The sequence below is a fragment of the Camelina sativa genome, chromosome 11 (assembly GCF_000633955.1).
Source record: "Camelina sativa cultivar DH55 chromosome 11, Cs, whole genome shotgun sequence".
Taxonomy (NCBI): Eukaryota; Viridiplantae; Streptophyta; class Magnoliopsida; order Brassicales; family Brassicaceae; genus Camelina; species Camelina sativa.
This window is the reverse complement of record NC_025695.1, coordinates 34,080,965-34,097,397: the sequence shown is the minus strand read 5'-3', so window position 1 is coordinate 34,097,397 and position 16,433 is coordinate 34,080,965. Positions and strand designations below refer to the sequence as shown.

Below are 16,433 nucleotides of genomic sequence, written 5' to 3'. Positions count from 1 at the left end.
ATGGAGATGTAAGAGTTGAATTGTAAATGAGATACCACAACTATATATAAATAAGTAACATGATGATATTCATATGTTCTCCAAATTGATTTTGGCTTTATACAAACTTATTTTGCCATAGATAGATAAATCAAACAAGAGAAAAACTAAAAGCAAATGAACATATTTATTTGTTGTTTATCAGGGCTTGGGCTTACTGTTTGGGCCTAAAAAGCCCTGCATTTGCCATCTCCCTCATGGCTTCTTCATCTTCATCTTACGACATATTCCCAAGTTTCAGAGGCAAAGACGTCCGACAAACTTTTCTCAGCCACTTGCTCAACGAGTTCCAGCACCGGAAGATCATATCATTCGTGGACAATGGAATCAACAGCAAATCGATTCATCCAGAGCTTATACGAGCGATTAAGGCATCGAGAATCTCAATCGTCATTCTATCGAAGAACTACGCTTCTTCGAGCTGGTGCTTAAACGAACTGTTGGAGATCATGGAGTGCAAAGATTCCCAAGAGCAGATGGTGATGACAGTTTTCTACGATGTGGATCCGTCTCATGTACGGTACCAGATCGGAGATTTTGGGAAGGGCTTCGAGAGAGAGAAGTTGTTTGGGGAAAACACATGATGAGAAGCAGAGATGGAAGCAAGCTTTAATTGATGTTGCCAACATTTCCGGAGAGCATTCAAAAAACTGGTTTGTGTTCTTCACTCCAACTATTACTATCATTGCTATCTCCAAATCCATAGAACTATGTATAGATTTCATATATATAAAATTAACTTTTTTTTCGCATCCACCTTAACAATGTTATTATTATTTTTCATAAAAGATAACTATCTTAGATATTTATTCATTGCACATTTATTATTTATAATTAATAATAGTAAAAATAAATTAAAAAATAAATTAAGTAAAATTAATTAAATATTAAAATAGTAAAAACAATAATATAGATTTGTTTTATTAAATAATAAAAATAATAACTATATTAAAATGAATTAAGTATCAAATAGTAAATATAATACTATGAATTTGTTTTAGTAATAATGTTATTATTCAAATTTGAACTAAAAAATGATTATATTGCAAACTTTAGAATGGGTTAATGAGTTTTATAATGGAAGTAAGATTGTAATGCATGGTAGAGTAAAAAAAACAATTTATGTAATTGTATTTATAAAATTCTAAACATAAAAATAAAATTGAAGTGAAACATTAGTTTCTAAGAAACATATACTACAAAGACTTATTATTAAATTTCACTTAAATAAATATTAATATTAATTACTCAACTCAACTTAAAAGTTTTGATAAAAAATGAAGACATTGTAATGGTCACACTTTTTTGGGGAAAACTATGAAAAAGACATTTGAAAAATAATCCATCTAAAAAAACAAAACCAATCGTCACAAAATATAAAAAATGATATTTAAGCCGTTACAAAAAGTGACATATGATTTGTGTACCATATGTTTTTTTTTTTTTTGATCAAAGGTGTACCATAGCTCATAAGGCATATTATCAACTAAAACTACAATTCTATAATATGATAAAAAGGTAAAATATAAAACAAGTTTGAAATTTCATCAATTTTCTCAAATTCTCTTAACCCAAAATATTGGGAGAAACAATATATTTAAAATAGACTATGTTTTTTTGAGAAGACGAAACTGAGGTTGCATCACAAAATTAACATCCGAAAATAACATATGAGGTTTTAGAAAAATATGTAACTTGTTATGACAGGTGATGCACTTGGACAACATTGTTGTAGCGACATAACACTAAAAATGTTCATGAAACTTTGTATATTTACATTTAATGTGGGATATTAATATATTTAATTTATCTTTGTAATTAAACCAACGATCAAAATTTGATGTTAAAACTTTTAAAAAGATGTTTTCATAGGATATGAATATGGAATAAATTCTTCTAGGTATAAGATTGTCGACTCTTCCGGTGAGGTTCTTAAGTCATTTTTTTGTTACCATATGATATATTGTTGATTTACCAAGAAAATAATAGTGCGACACTAGACAATATATGTTATATATAGGTTAGTAAAATAAGTATGACTTTTATATAGATTTATATTTTAAACTTCAAATAATTATATTTATATTCAATGATTTTCATTGATAAAAAATTAAGATTATAATCTATCTTTAACAATATATATGTTTATCACTTAGTAAAGTAAGTTTAGTGTTTGTATAGATTTATACTCAAAAATTTGAATGATTATATTTAAAAATATTATATTTAGATATAAAATATTTTAAATTAAAATCCGGCGCGGTACAAATTCTAGTATGTATACATATATATATATATATGAGTCTCTTAATTCTAGTACAAATTCTAGTTAATTTTGATGAAGAAATGATTATATTTCTGTTGTTCAGGCATAGTGAAGCGGCTATGATAAAAAAAAATTTGCACAGATGTTTCTAATGAGTTGAATTCTACGCTGTCAAAAGATTTTGATGAATTCGTTGGAATCGAAGATCATATAGAAAAGATGAGTTTATTGTTAAGTCTTGAGAGTAATGAAGTGAAGATGATAGGGATTTGGGGTCCAGCAGGCATTGGTAAAAGCACAATCGCTAGAGCATTGTACAATCGGTTATCCAGCAACTTTCAGGTTACTCTTTTTATGGAAAATGTTAAAGGAAGTTATTGGAGTAATGAAAGCTATAGCTCGAAGTTGAGGTTGCAAGAAAGGTTTCTCTCTGAACTATTCAACGATAAGGATTTGAGGATAAAAAATCTAGGTGTTGTGGAAAACAGGCTAAGGTACTGGAAAGTGCTAATTGTTCTTGATGATGTGGATAACATAGAGCAACTAAATGCTCTAGCAGATCGACCTCACTGGTTTGGTGTTGGAAGTAGGATTATCGTGACCACCAAGCATAAAGATATTTTGGAAGCGCATGATATCAACCATATATATGAGGTGGGGATTCCATCAAGAGTTGAAGCTCTGCAGATATTTTGTCAATCGGCATTCAGACAAGATTCCCCAGCAGATGGATATGTGGAGCTTGCTAATGAAGTTACAAAGCTCACTCGTCTTCCGTTAGGTCTATCTGTTTTAGGTTCATCATTGCGTGGCAAAAGCAAAACGAAGTGGATTCGTGCACTACCTAGTCTCAAGGCCACTCTTCATGTAGACATTGAAAGGATATTAAGAATTGGTTATGATAGCTTAGGTGATAATGATAATCTCAAAGCTATTTTTCTCCATGTTGCATGCTTATTCAATGGTGAAAGAAAAGATCGTGTGACCCAGCTCCTTGAAAATAGTGATCTTGACATTGAAAGTGGACTTGACGTCCTAGTCGAAAGGGCTCTCATATCTATCTCGAGTGACAAACGTATCACGATGCACAATTTGTTACAACAGATGGGGCGACAAATCGTTCGTAGACAATCAACCCATGAACCTGGGAAACGTCAATTTCTAGTGGATGCTAAAACGATCAATGATGTTCTTGCTAGATAATAACGTAAGTCCTTGTTTGTATCATCTAATTTGGCTTTCTCAGAATGATCTCAAAGAATCACATTGTTCTAACTTTGTTTTTGTTTTTGGAGAATATTTCAGGGCACAGGAACTGTTTTAGGCATATCGTTCAACATGTCTGAAATCGAGGAGTTGTTCCTAGGTAAGGGAGCTTTCGTTGGAATGTATAATCTCCAAATTTTAAGATTTTACAAACAATGGTCTGATAAGGCCAGACTGCATTTAGATGAAGGTTTGGACTGTTTGCCTTTACCTCCTAGACTCAGATTACTCCATTGGGAAGCATGTCCTATGAAATGTATGCAAACTCAACTCTCTGCGAAATTTCTTGTTGAAATCAATATGCGAGAGAGCAAATTGGAGAAGCTCTGGCAAGGATACCCTGTAAGTTTATAGCTTCAGTTTCTTGGTAAAATGCATTGTGCATTTAGTTTTTGTCCAAACTAACAACGAATTTCACATTTTCAGATGCTCAACTGTCTCAAGAAAATAAATTTGTGTGCCTCCGTCAACCTGAAAGAACTTCCTGATCTTTCGAAAGCAACAAATTTGGAGAGAATAGAGTTGACTCGTTGCCGCAGTTTGGCCGCACTTCCTTCCTCTTTTGGAAAACTTCAAAAGCTGAATTACTTACACCTTGGGGGATGCATAAATCTGGAGTCTTTTCCTGCAAACCTCGCATTGAAGTCTCTAAGCTTCCTCAATATTTGCGAGTGCTCAAAATTGAAAGATTTTCCAGAGATTTCTAGTGAAATTGTAGTTTTAAGTGCATCCTTCACAGCAATAAGAGAAGTGCCTCTTTCAGTTCAACATTGGAATCGTCTAAAGAGATTAACAATGATATGTTGTGAAACAGTTACAACATTCCCTCTTCTTCCAGCTACCGTATCAAAGTTGTATCTGGACTATTCAAGAATAACTGAGATTCCTGGCTGGATCAAGAATCTCAATGGGCTCAAGATATTGTCAATGACATACTGTGAGCAGCTGCTAGACATCTCGCCAGACATTTGTAAGTTAATACGTCTCCAGAAGCTTAATTTTACGGGATGCATTAATGTGAGGAAATTTCCTGTACAAATCTTCCAGAGCTTTAACTTTAAGCATGAGCTGTTGTTGAGGTTGGACAATGTTCAAGCTAAGAGTCTGCCGGCAGATATACCTGAAAAGATCCATAGCTTCCCCTTAAAATTGTGTATGAGTGAAAATGATTTCAAGAGTATTCCACATTCCATCAAACATCTCTCACATCTGCACTCCCTTCACCTTCACGACTGTGTGGAACTTGTCTCACTGCCAGAGCTTCCAGACTCCCTGTCAGAACTGCATGCAGAAAACTGTAGGTCACTGGAAAGCATATCTCAGCCATGTAACTCATATCACAACCCCAAGCTCATTCTCAAGTTCAATAACTGCGTGAAACTGATACGAGAAGCTCGTAAACTACTCATTGAAGAATGGTCTTGTGGCTATGCAATCTTACCAGGTAGGGAAGTTCCTGAATACTTTAGTCACCACGCTAGAGGAAGTTCACTGACTATCCATATAGATCATATGCATCTTTCCGGATCCATGAGATTCAAGGCTTGCGTTGTACTTCCTGCAGGAGATTGGCCTAATGATGTCCCTGCTAGCTGTATCCAAATATCCTGTCACCTCAGAGGCAACCACTCTACATCTGTGTATAAATGGCCATACATAGATGTGTCATATACTTTTGAGAAGGATCACTTATTTATTCTCAACTCTTATTTCACGCTAGAGCAAGACAACATTCCAGAAGACAAGTTGCGGTTTGATTTTGGGGGCCTTCCTTGCAAGATATTACGATGTGGTGTGCAATTCGTAGAGGCATGTCCCTGCAAATATGACTATGTAGCTCACCCCAAATATGACTACGTAGCTCACCCCATCTTATCGTCTCTGCCTCTTGAGGATAGCGTTGTAGATATGGACTATGAAGACAACAAAGGTGCTGGGGAAACCGCTTTACAAACAAGGAGAAGCACAAAAAGGAAGCGTCCAAGTTCTTCAGAAGAACCAGAGAAGATAAACAAGAAACTGTGTGTATCTATTAGGAAGGCAGCAAAGAAGCTGGAGAAATCTATTCAGAGGCAAGAAAAAAAGACAAGAAAACAGAGAGATTAAACAAGAAATTGTCTCGGCATTTGATGGGTTATTGCGGCTCGTTGGCAGAAGCTTCTCATGATCCAGTTACTCCATCGGGTCATTAAAGAAGGCACAACTTGAGTTCGCTCCTCCATTCCAAGTGTGCTCGTGAGTAAATAAAGAAGAGGAGCTGAAGCTAAATGCGTAACAAGCTCTTCGATAAACTTTGTGTATAAATACTAGTGTGGTGCTTCATCGTTTAGGTTGGTCACTTATATGTTGCATGATGGGAGATTGGACAAAAGCTTATGGTCATGTAACCTATATCCCTTGTAATTTGGTGATTAACTAGTTATGTTTGCTTTTCTAGTGATTACTTCTTAAGGCAGTTCACATGTTTCTCATGATAAGAGAGAATTGTCTCACAAAATTACTGGGGACTTTTTTTTTTTGTCGCATTGCACAATTACAGTAGCTCACAAAGATCAAAACCTTTCTGTAATAAATCAGGTCCAAACTTAATTATACATTTCGAATTCCCATTTCCATCTAAACGATTCAGAAAACCTGACAATAACAGGTATAGATGATGACTAAAATACCAATACTGTATTAATTTTTTCGTACAAAACCCAATTAGTCAAAATCATTACCTGTACCAATTCAAAAACAGAACCAATTAACTAGTTTGCTCCCACATTTCTCAGCCTTTCACTGCCAGAGATTGCAAATCTTCGAGGAAATCTTGAAGACTCAAATCATCAGTAAGAACAATATCTGAACCACCAGTATGATCTGTTTTCTGAGTCACCGAAGGATTGAGCTTGGCAAGAAGAAACCGAGCTTGACTACCGTGCTGGTCACACCGCACAATCCTCGGCATTGGAATCCGATCAGTCACTAACTGAGCTGCATCAATCTCCGGTGCTTCAAGAAGGTTCCGGAATGTCTCGTGGTTTGCGTCTTTATGATACTCAAGTTTCCTCCATTGTGCGATTTTTGATCCATGGTGGATAACCACGTAGAAGTATGAATCGAACAGCAAAATCACGTCTGCAGTTACTGACCGGATATCGAGGAGAACCGGAACCGGCGGTCCGTCGAATGAATACCGAAGAAGCGTTGGTTGAATCATGATGATTGAGTTTACAACTCCTTCCCGGTTTAACATTAACCGGAAAAATCCGGTTTCATCCGGGGAATTGTTGAAGACGTCAAGAAACTGTGATCTTCGTAGGTAGTACATGAACTGAGGATAAAGCGAGAAGTTTGGAGTCAACCTGAAAGAAAATGGATCTTCTTGAATATAATCTCCGAACCGTGAAGCAAAGCGGATTAAACCGTCATCTAACCACCTAATAACGTCTCTGGCGTAACACTCCTCTGCTCGGTTGATTGCAAGCCGCGCCATAACTGAAGCAGCTGTTTCTTGATCAAATCCTGACGAGACTTCTGGAGATTTTCCAACAACCCATCTTCTAGCAACCGTTGTAACCCGTTTCCTCATTCCTCCATTTCCATACCGATACCGAGTAATGAACTGAATGAAGAACGCGGAACCAGGCTGCGGTTTTGGATTCTGTTCGCTGCTCACTTGAAAGAAGAAGGAAACACATGTCTTATTTGTGGCAGTGCTCGTTTTCCATGTATATGTTCCGCCTTCACCGATCTCTGTTTCGCTCACTATATCGTTCTTTTGTCTTAATGACACAACCGGACCGAGAGCACCACAGATTCTCATATCCTTAGTCGTCACAACTTCTAAAGACACATCAAAATACATACTCAGGTTCCCATCTGCATCGCGGCTGAATATATGCCTAAGACATTTTTTGAATTGTTCGGATTCAAATGTCTCTCCCAGTAAGAGAAATCCACCAGACATTTCAACTGCGTATCTCAGTTCCGCTGCTCCAACTTGGTCAAGAGAGCAAGCAAACACATCGAGAACAGCGGAGGTATCACAGAGCCTCTTTGCTAATTTCTTGTAAAACCCGCAAGATCTGTCGTAATAAGACACTCTACCAGTAATAATATCTCTGTGGGTTCTGATCGAATGGCTTAGATCCGAGTTCACTACGATCCCAGGGCCTCTTGTCGCAGGCCCTGATGTGAAAACCATAATCCGAGAACCCGTGCTTACAGAACATCCCTCAAGCAGTCCCAATGCTGTTGAGATCGCAGCACCAGTTGCCCTATGAGGCCGATGACCTGGTTTGACATTAACCAAAGGAACGATTTCTTCAAAAGCAGATGTTAAGTTAAACTCACATTCCGCCAATGGAAGCAAAAAACTCTGCTTCCGAATCGCTGACATCTTTCCATGATGAAGCTGCTTTGGATATCCAAGTCCGAGATATAGTTGTATCTGCTCAAATGTTCCATGAAAACGAATAAGAACTCCGTCAAATTCAACACAGCTACGACGAACAAGCTATTGATACACACAATCATGATGAAGCACACGAAGGTGATAAAGAGTACTTGTTTAACGTATTCAGATCACAACAATGAACCAACTACGCAAGAACAATTCAACACACTTATAGTCATCAAACTATATATATAACTAAACACTAACACAATCCTCAAACTGAACAAAAAGGAACTGATTCTCAAGCATTTGCATCCTTCAATCTAATCAAACTAAGATAAAATCCCACCATTAGAGCAAGAAAGAAGCTAAAAACGTTAAGCAAGAGTCCCAAATCTCAAAGGGGGTATTTACCTGGTCTTCAGAAAGATCACGTTCGCCATGAAAAACAACAACTTTAGAGCATTGAGAGAAACCCAAATCATAAACCCTAACCATAGAATCAAAAGTAATCAAAGCCACCAAAGAATTCTCAGGCAACTGCTCAATGACTAACAAAAGCTCACTCCTCACAGCCCTCAACTCATCCTCAACCATAGATGCATCAACCACAAACACAAACGCAGGCCCAAGCTCACCAACAATCACAACACCACCTCCAACAGTAGAAGCAAGAGACGAAAAAGACGAAGTCGAAGACATTGATCTAAGCCCTTGATTAAACCCATTACCCCAACTGGCAGCAGCCGTGGGAGTCGTGGTAGCCGAACCCGATTTCCGCTGCGGCGGAGCGTACTCGACGGCGCTGTAAGTCGGAAAAAGCTCCGCCGGGAGATTGGTTTCAGTGATCCCAGAGTAAGAACGAGGGAAATGGTTTTTGTGAAAGCAAAAGGGACAAGACCAGATTCGAGATTGGTAATCAACGCGAGCGTAAGGGTTTAACACAGCTCCACATCGAGAACAGATCAATGGATCATAAGGAATCGTGGGAAGCTCAGAGAAGTGCATCAATGGAGTGTACATGATACTTAGTGGAACAACGAGAGATTCGCAATCGGATTTTGTAGTTGGCCATGAGTTCCATGACCATCTCAATCCTTCGATTGCTTCTAGCTCTAAGAAATCCATAGCTTAGATCTTCGATTTCACTGATTGGGGATTTTTCAAAAAATCCGTATTCATGGATCTGTGAAAAAAAAGTGTTGAAAAGATTTTCTCAGATCCTCAAGCTTGTTTTGGTTTCTACGGGCAGGGAAAGGAATTGGAGTAAGAGAGTTTCACAGGAGTTTGTAGATGTTTTTTTTCCGGCCGGCGAAGAAGAAAAAAAAAACATTCTTTGATTTTTTACGATTTCAGAGCTTGTCCATGAGTTCGTTCTTCTCCGATAAAAGGCTTATTCCCTTTTTAAAATAAAACACTCTTTTTTCTTTTCTTTTTTTTTTCCCGATCAAATTGCAAACAAACCCTCTATTTATTTTTAATTTGCAAATCTACTCTCCCTTTTTACAACCCTGTTCTGGATTCAAGTGAGAGGAATCCCGATTCAGTTTCTCACCACCGCCATGGTTACCTGCATTTGTACTCAAATTGGCCATGTCGTTGATGTCGATTTTGATGAGAATGCAACTTTGGTGGAGTTCGTGGGGATTTGTGTTTATTGGAACATTGATATACCTTTTCGTTTTTACTGAAACTCCTATGCCTCCACGAGAGTTGTCTCATGGAATTGTCAGGACATCTATTTGTCACTGACACAATTTCTCTTAAAGCATTTATGTCGTATTTTAAAACCACATGTTATGTTTTTTTATGTGAAACTCTAAATAGGTGTTCTATTGTGTGTGAATTTGCTTCTGTTTTAGGATATAACAATGTTATTACTGAACCCCTCAAGGAAGGAGTGGTGGTTTAACTATGATGTGGATAGACAATGTTTCATTTTCCAAACTGTATCAGGATCAACAAATCATAGATGTTCATATTAACTTTAATAATATAAGTTTGGAATCCTGTTCCAAGCCGACGAAATGTTTTCTGAGAGTACTTAGAAAATTTAGGTGAGAGTAGATCAAGACCTTGGATGCTTACTGGTGATTTTAATGAGATCATAGGTAATGTAGAAAAGATAGGAGGTCCACCAAGAGAAGAATGGACTTTTAGAAGTTTTAAGAACATGATATCAGTTTGTGATCTAGTGGATTTAAAGCACAAGGGAGATAGATTTTCATGGGTAGGAGAAAGAAGAAATTACACAGTCAAATGTTGTTTAAATAGAGTAATAGTTAATTCAGAGTGGAAGGCAAGTTTTCCTACTGTAGAAGCTAAATTTCTTGAATTCAATGGCTCAGACCATAAACAAATTTTCACAAACATAATTCGACCTCAGAATAGGTTACACGAACCATTCATATTTTATAAAAGACTTACTCAGATTGAAAACTTTGAGAAGGTGGTTGCAGAAGGGTGGAACTCCTGTAAAGAAGGAAGCTATTTTTCTATCTGTGATCAAATAACAAATTGCCGAAAGGCAATGGTAAAAAGCAAACATAGTGATAATGAGAATGCATCGAAACGAATAGACTACTTTCAGTCAACTATGAACTCTGCAATGGAAAGTCTACACATGAATGAGAGACGAAGGATTCCTTGGCTGCAACAAGAATTAAACAAAGCATATCGGGAGGAAGAGTACTATTGGTAGAATAAGAGCATAAACCAATGTTTAGGGCATCTCCAACCTCACTTTATTTTAGAGTCAAAACACTATTATAGAGCAACATTTGCTCCAACCCTATTCTATTTTTTACTCTAAAATAGAGAAAATGATAGGATTTCTCTATATATAGAGCAATTATATTATCACCTCTATTTTTTTACACTAACTCTATTTTAGAGTTGAAAATAGAGTAATACATTGGAGAAAAACAATGCTCTATTTTTGAGTTACTCTATTTTAGAGAAAAAAATGGAGATATACATTGGAGATGGTCTTACATAGTAGTGATCATAACACGCCTTTTTCCATGCAAGAACAAAAACAAGGAATTTTAGAAATCACATTTTTTTAATAAAAGATGATGCCAATATTATGCATCAAGGAGATGAGGAAATTGGAAGACATGCTCAATAATACTTCACAAAAGCATACAAATCAAGTAGAACACCGGTTTCTCCGATTGATTTTGGTGATTTGAATCCCATTGTGACTTTTGCAGTTAATGACGATCTCACTAAAGACTTCAGTGCAGAAGAAATATATGATGCAATATGTTTAATTAGTGATGACAAAGCTCCAGGTTCAGACAGACTAATTGCTTGTTTCTATAAACATTATTGGAATATTATTGGCCATGATATCATACAAGAAGTGAAAGATTTTTTTTAAACCTCCTACATGAAATCAGGTATAAACCATACTAATATATGCATGATACCAAAAATAAATTCACCTAACACCCTATCTGACTTTAGACCAATAACACTATGTAATGTCCTATAAAAGATAATATCAAAATGCTTGGTAAACCGCCTTAAAAACACTTGAATGCCATTGTATCAGATACACAGGCTGCGTTCATACCTGGACGTTTAGTCATTGATAAATGTTATGGTAGCACATGAGGTGATTCATTCCCTAAAAGCCAGAAAAGGAGTTTCAAAAAATTATATGGCTATCAAAGGCTTATGATAGGGTGGAATGAAATTTTTTAGAGGTAACAATGCTTCTATTTGGTTTTTTTGAAAAATGGATAGACTAGATTATGGCTTCAGTTTGTTCTGTAAGTTATTCTATCTTTCTAAATAGTACACCACAAGGAATGGTGATTCATGACCAGAAGGAATGGTCATTCCACAAGGAATGGATTGATTATTCCTGAGCGGGGGCTACGGCAAGGAGACCCGTTATCTCCTTATCTGTTTATTTTATGTACGGAAGTTTTAATTGCTAATATCCGGAAAGCAGAGATGGATAAGTTGATCAGTGGGATTAAGGTGGCCAACAAATGTCCACCAGTCACGCACCTGTTATTTGCGGATGACAGATTATTTTTTTGTAAGGTTGAAAAGGAACAATGTGGAGCTATCTTGGATATTTTAAAGAAGTACAAGGCAGTCTCAGGACAGCAAATTAATTTTGCAAAGTCTTCAGTACAGTTTGGTCATACGGTTGATGAGGGGGTACTAACGGAGATGCAAGGGTTCTTGGAATAACCATTTTGGGCGGAATGGGTTCATATCTAGGTTTACCTGAGAGTTTAGGTGGGTCTAAAACACAGGTCTTCTCTTTTGTTCGGGATAAACTCCAAAATCGGACAAATGGTTGGACGGAGAAGTTACTATCAAAAGGAGGGAAAGAGGTGATGATTAAGTCTGTTGCGACTGTTGTTCCGACTTTTTTGATGTCTTGCTTTCGGTATCCGAAAACAATCACATCCAAACTTACTAGTGCAGTGGCGAATTTTTGGTGGAGTACAAATGGTCAGTCAGGGGGAATGCATTGGCTTGCATGGGAGAAATTATGTTGTAGTAAGCAACTAGGCGGTTTGGGGTTTAGGAATGTGGACGATTTTAATTCGGCTTTGCTGGCTAAGCAATTATGGCGGCTGATTGAGTTTCCGTACTCACTGTTTGCCAGGGTTTTCAAAGGTAGGTACTATCGGAACTCCAATCCAATGGAACCGATTAGGTCATACTCTCCATCGTATGGGTGGAGGAGTATTGTATCCGCTAGATCTTTGGTACACAAAGGGCTCATTAAAAGAGTGGGCTCTAGGGAAACCATTTTTATATGGACTGATCCCTTGATTCCGGCTCAATCCCCAAGACCAGCTTTAAGTAAGGATCCCTTTGCGGATCCTTCTCTCCAACTAACTCATTTCATTGATCGTCAAACGAATTCTTGGCGTATGGATCTGCTTAATGAGCATTTTGATCTGATGGATGTTGACTTGATAGGGGCTATACCCTTAGGGAGCTGCCCATCAGCCAGCTCCCTAAGGTGGCACTTTACAAAGTCTGGGAAGTATACGGTTAAGTCTGGATATCATACGGCACGCAGGGCAGCACCGCGGACCTTTCAGGTTCTAGGGTGTGGTCCAGAGATTACCCCTCTTTTGGCTAGTGTTTGGCAGGTTAAATGCCCACCTAAAATACAACATTTTATGTGGCAAGTTTTGTCTGGCTGTCTTTCCGTCTCGTCTAATTTGAGACGGCGGGGTATAGCGTGTGATTTGGCTTGTACACAGTGTGGGCCTGATGACGAAACAATAAATCATGATATTTTTGTTTGTCCACCGACTCGGCAAGTGTGGCCCTTATCTCATGTTCCGGTGGGGCCAATTTCTTTTCCCACGGACTCTTTGTATGCAAATATGGATCATTTTTTAGGCTAAAAAAATCTGGGTTCTCAAGCATCCGCTTTCCTTTGGGTTATGTGGTATATATGGAAAGCCAGGAATGCATGGGTTTCCGAAAATAAGGATGAGCAGCTTGGGGAGATTTTCAGGGTAGCAGAAGGTGAGGCGTTATCTTGGCAGCAGGCACAAGAAGAGGGTGAGAGTGAAGATCTCCCCTCTGGTCCCGTTGTTTCTAACCCTCGGGTGAGGGTGGCTGCAGCAACCCTTTCTACCCTTGACTTGGGTCATCGGTGTTTTGTTGATGGATCTTGGAAGGTCGGTGACACGTTTGAAGGCGCATGATGGCTTTGTACGGCGTCTCAAGATTCTTTGCACATTATGGGCGCTACCAATTTCCGACGAAGTCTCTCCCCCTTACATGCTGAAGTAGAAGGTTTCATCTAGGCTATGTGGTGCATGATTGGACATGACTACCGGGACGTGGCTTTCTATACTGACATTTCAAACTTGGTGAAGATGGTGTCTTCTCCTCAAGACTGGCCGGCTTTCTCAACGTAACTCGCCGATATCAAGATTGACAGGGAGAAGTTTACTTCTTTCTCTTTATCTTTTATTCCAAGAAATTTGAATGTACGTGCGGACGCTTTAGCGCGTAAGGCGCGTATAAGTCTGCACCATGTTTTGTATGTAAACAACTTTCCACCTTATTGGCTCTCATGAGCTAATCTTTTGTTGTCAAAAAAAGAAAAAAAAATATAATGGTCATTCCAGAAAGAGGAATAAGGCAAGTTGATCTGATATCACCATAATTATTTATACTTTGTGCAGATATAATGAGTCACTTGATCAAAACAAGAGTTAACTCATGTAACATTCGTGTTCGATCTAGTTAGTGGTTAGCAATGCATAACCTTGACGAAGATATGGAGCAACCACCAATACCACATGGATCAATAAGCTTGAAAACAAAAATTTGGAAGCTTAAGATATTACCAAAAATAAAACACTTCCTTTGGCGCATTCTTTCAAAATCTTTACCTTCTATTACTCGTATAAATTCAAGGGGAATGAATTTGGATTCTATTTGTCCAAGATGTTTTTAAGCTGATGAAACTATAGATCCTATTCTTTTCTACTGTCCACAAGCCAAACAAATATGGGAAATTGGAACATTCTAATATCCCTGTCAATCTGCTACTCTCGGCATCTTTTACTAGTTAACAATTCATTAACACTTTTTAGATATGCAATATACAAATGGTCTTCCTCCAAATACACAAATGCTAATTTTTTGGCTATTATGGCATATTTGAAAGTCCCGAAACAACTATATCTTCAATGTTATTCGAGAAAAACCAATAAATGTTGTTCTGCGTACAAAAGGTGATGTTGATGATTGGCACAATCATAATCCTTATACTTACCGCCAACAATAACAAAGACAACAAGCCCCACGTACCTTTTGGCAAAGACTGACCACATCAATATTGAAATGTAATTATGATGCGGTTTATGATCATCACACTAACCAGGCAAAAGGAGAATGTGCAAATATTTAATATTTACAAACTTGAAATATTAGTCATTCAACATTTCAACTTGTAACTAAAGTATTTTGTAATTTCGTTAAAAAAGTTTTAGCACAATTGATAATGGTATAATTTCTATATATAATATATAACTGTAGTCAAACTAAATTTAAAGATAAGGTTGTTAGGTTGAAAAAAAAGAGAGTTAAAGATAAGGTTTTATTTGACAACAATTTAATATATCGGATATTTTTCTCCCAATAAAAAACTATTCTGTATTAAATGTCCAAACAAAAATAAATTGAGGTTTTTTTAAGGAATTTTCCCAAAAATATTTATGTTTTAGTTATTTTTCTTTTTTCTTTCATAAGTCTAAAATATATATATATATATATATACATATATATATAGAAAAAACTATTCTGTATTAAAAGTCAAATAAAAATAAATTGAGGTTTTTTTTAGGAATTTTCCCAAAAATATTTATGTTTTAGTTATTTTTCTTTTTTCTTTCATAAGTCTAATATATATATATATATATAGCTCATTTTAGCTAAAAAAATAGAAAAAAATGGAAAAGAGATATTTTTTACACCACAGAAACTTTTTACATTAAAATTGATTCTTATTCTTGCTTCCCATACCTTTTTTTCTATATTATCTCTTTTATTTTTAGTCACTAATGGTAAACTTATTAACAAATTTATGTGAGGTTGGATATTTAATTCTTCATTTCGCAATAACAAAATAATTTTATGATGAAGATTTTTATTACAAACCCTTTTTTTTAAATGATTAGGTCATATTCCTTTGTCCATTCAGATAGATCATGATCTATCTGAATAGAGATGAAAATTGATGTTTTTTAAAGGCAATTTAGCAGAGCAGTTAGATCACTTTTACAAAACTCATCCAAAAATCATTGAAAATCCGACTGAGCGAAGACCGAGCAGTTCACTATAGTTCAGCTAAAAGTATAAAATTTCTAAAATTCTCTTGTCTATTAAAACAATTACACCAAATCATATCCTTTATTCATCTAACAATTCACCAAATATCCTTAAAAACTTAAAATCACTCAAAATCTCAAAATTCGCAAATTTCACAAAATTCTCCAAAATCATGGTTTCAGATTGTTCTTCAAAAAGAAGTAGAAGGAAGAAAACAAAAATCCTTTTGTTGTTTTGTCTAGAGAAAGGAGTTTTTCGAACAAAAAAGATGGATAGTTTGGTTGGGCAAATTGAGAGAATAAATTGAATTTAGTCAATTCGCTTTTATTCATTGGGTCTGTGTCTGTCTCTCTGAATGAGAAGGACAGACAATGTGTTTAAAGATACTATTAAGTTAATATTTATTTTTATTTTTCAAAAAATAAAAACCTTTTTTTTATATAGGTATATATTCGAAACATTTTTATTTTTCAAAAAATAAAAACCTTTTTTTTATATAGGTATATATTCGAAACATTTTTATTTTTCAAAAAATAAAAACCTTTTTTTTATATAGGTATATATTCGAAACATTTTTATTTTTCAAAAAATAAAAACCTTTTTTTTATATAGGTATATATTCGAAACATTTTTATTTTTCAAAAA

The 16,433-nt window shown here is 36.2% G+C and overlaps 4 protein-coding genes across 5 annotated transcripts; 3 read left to right on the top strand and 1 right to left on the bottom strand.

The window, feature by feature from the left end:
- LOC109124943 (disease resistance protein RLM3-like) lies at positions 237-623 on the top strand. Its single transcript, XM_019232029.1, has one exon. The coding sequence runs from the start codon at positions 237-239 to the stop codon at positions 621-623; it is 387 nt and encodes a 128-aa protein (XP_019087574.1).
- LOC104725092 (disease resistance protein TAO1-like) lies at positions 243-6,054 on the top strand. 2 transcript variants are annotated; one of them, XM_010443699.2, is made up of 5 exons: positions 244-692; positions 2,409-3,512; positions 3,611-3,913; positions 3,998-5,015; positions 5,136-6,054. In XM_010443699.2, the coding sequence occupies exons 2-5, from the start codon at positions 3,474-3,476 to the stop codon at positions 5,675-5,677; spliced, it is 1,902 nt and encodes a 633-aa protein (XP_010442001.2). In that variant the 5' UTR covers positions 244-692; positions 2,409-3,473; the 3' UTR covers positions 5,678-6,054. The 2 variants fall into 2 exon arrangements, with proteins under 2 accessions (XP_019088724.1, XP_010442001.2); XM_019233179.1 differs by having other exon boundaries at positions 243-692; positions 3,998-6,054.
- On the top strand, positions 2,525-3,470 carry LOC109127393 (putative disease resistance protein At4g11170). Its single transcript, XM_019232028.1, has 2 exons — positions 2,525-3,380; positions 3,433-3,470. Exons 1-2 carry the CDS (start codon positions 2,525-2,527, stop codon positions 3,468-3,470), a joined length of 894 nt encoding a protein of 297 aa, XP_019087573.1.
- LOC104725091 (protein transport protein SEC23-like) lies at positions 6,111-9,329 on the bottom strand. The gene is made up of 2 exons (XM_010443696.2): positions 8,367-9,329; positions 6,111-8,006 (listed from the first exon to the last, which is right to left on the bottom strand). The coding sequence occupies exons 1-2, from the start codon at positions 9,078-9,080 to the stop codon at positions 6,342-6,344; spliced, it is 2,379 nt and encodes a 792-aa protein (XP_010441998.1). The 5' UTR covers positions 9,081-9,329; the 3' UTR covers positions 6,111-6,341.

What these genes read in the sequence shown, in the direction of transcription:
- LOC109127393 (XM_019232028.1), top strand. Translation starts at nt 2,525, where the DNA reads ATGAGTTTATTGTTAAGTCTTGAGAGTAATGAAGTGAAGATGATAGGG. An exon ending in ATCTATCTCGAGTGACAAAC is followed by an intron (nt 3,381 to 3,432) that starts GTATCACGATGC and finishes AATCGTTCGTAG; the next exon opens with ACAATCAACCCATGAACCTG.
- LOC104725091 (XM_010443696.2), bottom strand. Translation starts at nt 9,080, where the DNA reads ATGGATTTCTTAGAGCTAGAAGCAATCGAAGGATTGAGATGGTCATGG. An exon ending in GTGATCTTTCTGAAGACCAG is followed by an intron (nt 8,007 to 8,366) that starts GTAAATACCCCC and finishes ACATTTGAGCAG; the next exon opens with ATACAACTATATCTCGGACT.
- LOC104725092 (XM_019233179.1), top strand. Translation starts at nt 3,474, where the DNA reads ATGCTAAAACGATCAATGATGTTCTTGCTAGATAATAAC. An exon ending in TGTTCTTGCTAGATAATAAC is followed by an intron (nt 3,513 to 3,610) that starts GTAAGTCCTTGT and finishes AGAATATTTCAG; the next exon opens with GGCACAGGAACTGTTTTAGG. An exon ending in AGCTCTGGCAAGGATACCCT is followed by an intron (nt 3,914 to 3,997) that starts GTAAGTTTATAG and finishes TCACATTTTCAG; the next exon opens with ATGCTCAACTGTCTCAAGAA.
- LOC109124943 (XM_019232029.1), top strand. Translation starts at nt 237, where the DNA reads ATGGCTTCTTCATCTTCATCTTACGACATATTCCCAAGTTTCAGAGGC.